The 5058-nt window shown below is 38.4% G+C and overlaps 1 protein-coding gene across 1 annotated transcript; it reads right to left on the bottom strand.

The window, feature by feature from the left end:
• Positions 1–4076: 4076 nt before the first annotated feature.
• Positions 4077–4652, bottom strand: LOC112763389 (uncharacterized). Its single transcript, XM_025809074.1, has one exon. It carries the CDS (start codon positions 4650–4652, stop codon positions 4077–4079), a length of 576 nt encoding a protein of 191 aa, XP_025664859.1.
• Positions 4653–5058: the final 406 nt, after the last annotated feature.

Genomic DNA, 5058 nt, shown 5'->3' with positions numbered 1-5058 from the left:
TATTTAGCCAAATTACTAGCCTTAAGCAGAAAAACAAAAGAAAATCCCAAGTGAATCCTTGGTTAGCTTAAGATAGAAAATTATAAATAGAGTTAAATGTGGGAAACCTTTTGGGAACATGGATGATAGAAACAAAAGGTAGAAAGTTAAAAGGAATAAAATAAAATTTGGGAAGCATGCTCATAAGAAAATCTAAGTGATTCAATTACCATGTGCATTAAAAAAAATATTTTTCAGCATTAATAAAAGGGAATACAAAAGAAATTCCCCAATGCAAAATAAAACAATGCACACGGGATAAAAATAAAAAAGTGAAACATGAGCATGTAACAACAAGTGGGAAATATGGGAAAATAGGTAAAGAAATTTTTTTTTGAATATGTATGTTAGGTGAGATCTTAGTCTAATTAATGATTCACTTATTAGCTCACTTGACCCTATACATAAATCCTTACCTTTACTTTGGCCCCATTACAACCTCAATTAAAGACCTCATGACTTTTGGTATGACTATATTCTATAATTGTTGATTGGTTAGATGAAGAACAAAGCTATAGAAAGTAAGAATAAAAAGAAAAATAGAGTGAATAAACCCAATAAACACTGAGTGACTAGAGAGTAAACACAAAATCCAGTGAGGGTTTAATAACTCATCAACATATATCTGTACTTAATTTACTAATTGTTTTGCAAGTTTGTACAATGTTTCTTTCCCATCTCATTTGCTAAAATGCTTTATTATTTAAGGGTTGGCTATATATATATATATACATGACTCCTTGAGAATGTGAATTAACTTGGCTACATGTAAGCTTTATATATGAGTAAATAAATTAGAGTTGCATGATGCATCATTCATTTAGGTAGTTGCATTTAAATTAGGTTGCATTGCATGACATTCCATCACTTTAACCTTAATTATTTACCTTGGATTTAGCATGAGGACATGCTAGTGTTTAACTGTGGGGAGGTTGATAACCCATATTTCATGAGTTCTTTTGTGCTTAATTTGAGTGATTTATACAATCCTTCACCTACTTATTCACATTAATGTATGGTTTTACTTTCCTTCCTTATTATGTCATATTGTGAAAAACATGTTTCCTAAGTTTAAAAAGTTAATTATTTTAATTGCCTTTATTTCCATTCGATGCCGTGATTAGTGTGTTGAGTAGTTCAGATTTTCTAAGGCAAAATGACTTAAAGATGGAAAAGGAAACATACAAAATAGGAAGGAGAAAGCAAAACGGAGCTTTATGGAAACTGGTATCCACGCGACCGCATGGACGAAGCGATCGCGTGCCAAGCACGAATCAGCAGCGACGCGGCCGCATGACTGACGCGACCGCGCGCCTTAAGCAGAACGCACATGACGCGGTCGCATGACTGACGCAACCGCGTGGCAAGGAAAAGCTCCAAATGACGCGACCGTGTGACTCACGCGGACGCATGACAGAGGCCACGCACCAGAAATTGCAGAAAACGCTCATAGCGATTTCTGAAGCCCTTTTTGGCCCAGATCCAAGTACAGACGGCATAGACTAGAGGTTATAAAGTGTAGGAATGCATCCATTCAAAGGGAGTTAGCATATTTTATTTTTCAATGATTTAGATTTAGTTGAGAGGGAGATCTTCTCCTCTCTCTCTTTAGGATTAGGATTTAGGATTTCTTCTTGTTTTAAGAGTGACTCTCAATCCAGGTTTTACGTTCCTTTGTTTTAGCTTTCTTTTACTTTTATTTATTCCAGCACTTGAATTAATCATTGAATTTATGAATTTCTTCCATATTGCAGATTATATTTGAATTAATAATATTTGAGATATTTTCAGTTTATGATTGTTCTCTTTGATTTAAGTTACCATTGCTTCCCATCTAAGAATATTTTTATTATTCCAGCAATTTTACTTTTTCCCCTTTTGGTCCTGGTTAAGAATTCAGTAACTCAACAGTTATTAAACTCAACATAATTGATAATCGTTATCTTGCTAATTGAGCTGAACTTAAGTAATCCCAACCTTTTCTTAGGAAATAAATAGGATTCAAAGGTCAATTTAATTAGTCCCCTAACTTTCCTTTGCCCTAGTAAAGGTTGACCAAGTGGAGTTTAGATTCAACTTTCATTATAGTTGAGAGAGATAGCTACGTTGGACCTCCAACTTCTCTTACCTTGCCAAAAGTTTGCTTTACAGTATTTATTTATTTTAATTGCCATTTACTTTACTTGTCATTTAAATTACTTGCTTCTCATCTTCTAAACCCCGATTACAACCTTTATAGCCAATAATAAGAACATACTTCCTCGCAGTTCCTTGAGAAGACGACCCGAGGTTTGAATACTCGGTTAATAATTTCTAAAGGGGTTTGTTACTTGTGACACCCAAAACATTTGTACGTAGGGATTTTTGTCGGTTTAGAGACTATATCTACAACGCAACTGTTTCTATGATTCTCTTTACTGGTAAAAAGACTAACGTCAGGGCCCCAGAAGTCGATTGTCTCACTAAAAGACTGTTTTACCCTTCTTATGTAATCCTTAGTCATTAGCTTAGTATTTATTTGAGAAATTTTACAGACTCAAGGGAGGACCTGTCATATTTTTGTTTTATCATTGTATTTATTTGAGTTTTATGGATTAATAAAGTACTATTGTTCTATCTCAATACGTGTTTGATTCTCTATTCTACGATGTATATTCATTCTTCATCATTATGAATGCGTTGAACCGGCACAAGGTTATCTCATTCTATATAGGTTCAGAGTGAATCTTTCATCGGACAATGATGAACCACTAGCTTGATTATACATCTCTTAGACGGCTAATCCATGATTTCGTTAGGGACTTCTCAAGACACTAGTTCAGCTGAGGTACTGGGAGATTAGAGTCTTTACGGTAGAGGCTAGAACTAAAGGCGCAGCATTCTCTGATCCGGAAGATTCGACCTTGTCTGTGGCATTTTGAGTAGGATCACTATGGAGAATGAACTGCAGGAGCTTCACCCTCAATAAGACTGGATCCGCACTAACCCTGGGGTTCAGATCTGGAGGAGCATTGGCGATCCCTTAAGAAAGGCGTTGATCACATACAGCCTGCCATAGAAGAAATCATTCACAGTTAGAGTAGATAGTAAGACCGGAGTAATCCAGAAGAACAAAGCATCTCCAAGCCTTAACCATCTTCATATCATTGCATTCACTATCAACGGAGTAACGTTTTATTTATTTTATTTTTATGCATTTAAACAAACAAACAACTTTTCTATCCGCCTTACTAAGATCTACAAGATAACCGTAGCTTGCTTCAAATCACAATCCTCGTGGGATCGACCCTAACTCACTTAGGTATTACTTGGACGGCCCAGTGCACTTGCTGGTTCAGTTGTGCGAAGTTTAATTCCACGCACCACTAGACGCACGAAACCTGCACAGTTCCATCACCTCTGTGGTTTTTGTATGATGCAGCAGTAGCATTTTCATGAAAGTAGTGTGACGCGTATACGTCGCTGACGCCCACGCGTGGGTGGCCAAAAAAAATAAATGACGCGTACGCGTTAGCGAGGCGAACGCGTGGGTTGAGTTGTGTGCCTAGCACCCCACCCGCACGGTTCCAGCGCAAGTCTCTGTTTTTTGTACAAGGCAGCATCAGCATTGCAGCATTAGCATATGATGCATGCGCATCGTTCACGCACACGCGTGGGTAAGGAAAATTGCTGGGGGACGCGTACACGTTAGCGATGCATACACGTCAGGTGGTTTATGCACCTCGCACCCCACACGCATGGTTCCATCACAACTCTCTATTTTGGGACCATGCAGCAGCACCCTTTCCGCACTGTTCTAGCATGGTCGGTCACGCATACGCGTCAGGCACACGTACGCATGAGTTGCGCCTTTTTTTTTTTACTTAGAATTAGTAAAAACAATTATAGCACAAAACAAGCAAAGTGAACTCAAGAAAATCAATTAAAGACTCTAAAACTAAGTAAAAGAAACTGTAGATAAGGAAGATCATACCATGGTGGGTTGTCTCCCACCTAGCACTTTTCTTTAACGTTCTTAAGTTGGACGGTCTATGAGCTCAATCCTCTTCCTTGGCCGAGCCTTTCAAGAGAAAGATCTCCAGCTCCTTGTTGTTCTTTACTTTTGTACCATGATAAAATTTTAAACGGTGGCCATTGACCTTGAACAATGTAGGGTTTGAGGGATGGCTCAAGTGGACGACGCCGTATGGTTCAACTTTCTCCACCACATATGGTCCATCCCATCTTGACCTCAATTTGCCTGACATCAATCTCAATATGGAGTTATAGAGAAGGACTTGATCGCCAGCTCTAAACTCTCTTCTCTTGATGTTCCGATCACGTACCGCCTTTACCTTTTCTTTGTAGTGCCTTGAGTTTTCATAAGCTTCTAACTGAATGCACTCCAATTCTTCCAGTTGGAATTTTCTTTCAACTCTGGCTCCTCCCAATCCTGAGTTACATTCCTTCACAACCCAATAAGCCTTGTGTTCCACCTCTACCAAAAGATGACAAGCTTTTCCGTAGACTAGCCAGAATGGACTCATGCCAATCGGTGTCTTGTAAGCCGTCCGATAAGCCCATAGTGCATCTCCAAGCCTAGAGCTCCAATCCCTCCTATGAGGTTTAACCATCTTCTCGAGTATGCATTTAATTTCTCTATTAGACACTTCGGCTTGGCCATTTGTTTGGGGACGATATGTGGTAGCCGTACAAATTCCCACACTTCGTATAACTGAACCAACAAGTGCACTAGGTCATCCAAGTAATACTTGAGCAAGTCAGGGTCGATCCCACGAGGATTGTGTTTTAAAGCAAGCTATGGTTATGTTGCAGATCTTAGTTAGGTGGATAGAAGAGTTGTTGGATTTGTGAGATCTGAACTAGATTGATATGTTGAATTGCGTAAAAGTGAAATAGAGTTTAAAATACTTTGTGAATTTGAATGTAACCAGTGATAAGAAGATTGTTAAGGCTTGGAGATTCTTTGTCCTTCATGATTAACTCTAGTCTTACTGTCTTCTTCAATTGTGAATGATT

Source organism: Arachis hypogaea, chromosome 17 (assembly GCF_003086295.3).
Source record: "Arachis hypogaea cultivar Tifrunner chromosome 17, arahy.Tifrunner.gnm2.J5K5, whole genome shotgun sequence".
Classification (NCBI taxonomy): Eukaryota; Viridiplantae; Streptophyta; class Magnoliopsida; order Fabales; family Fabaceae; genus Arachis; species Arachis hypogaea.
This window is presented reverse-complemented; position numbering and strand designations above follow the sequence as displayed.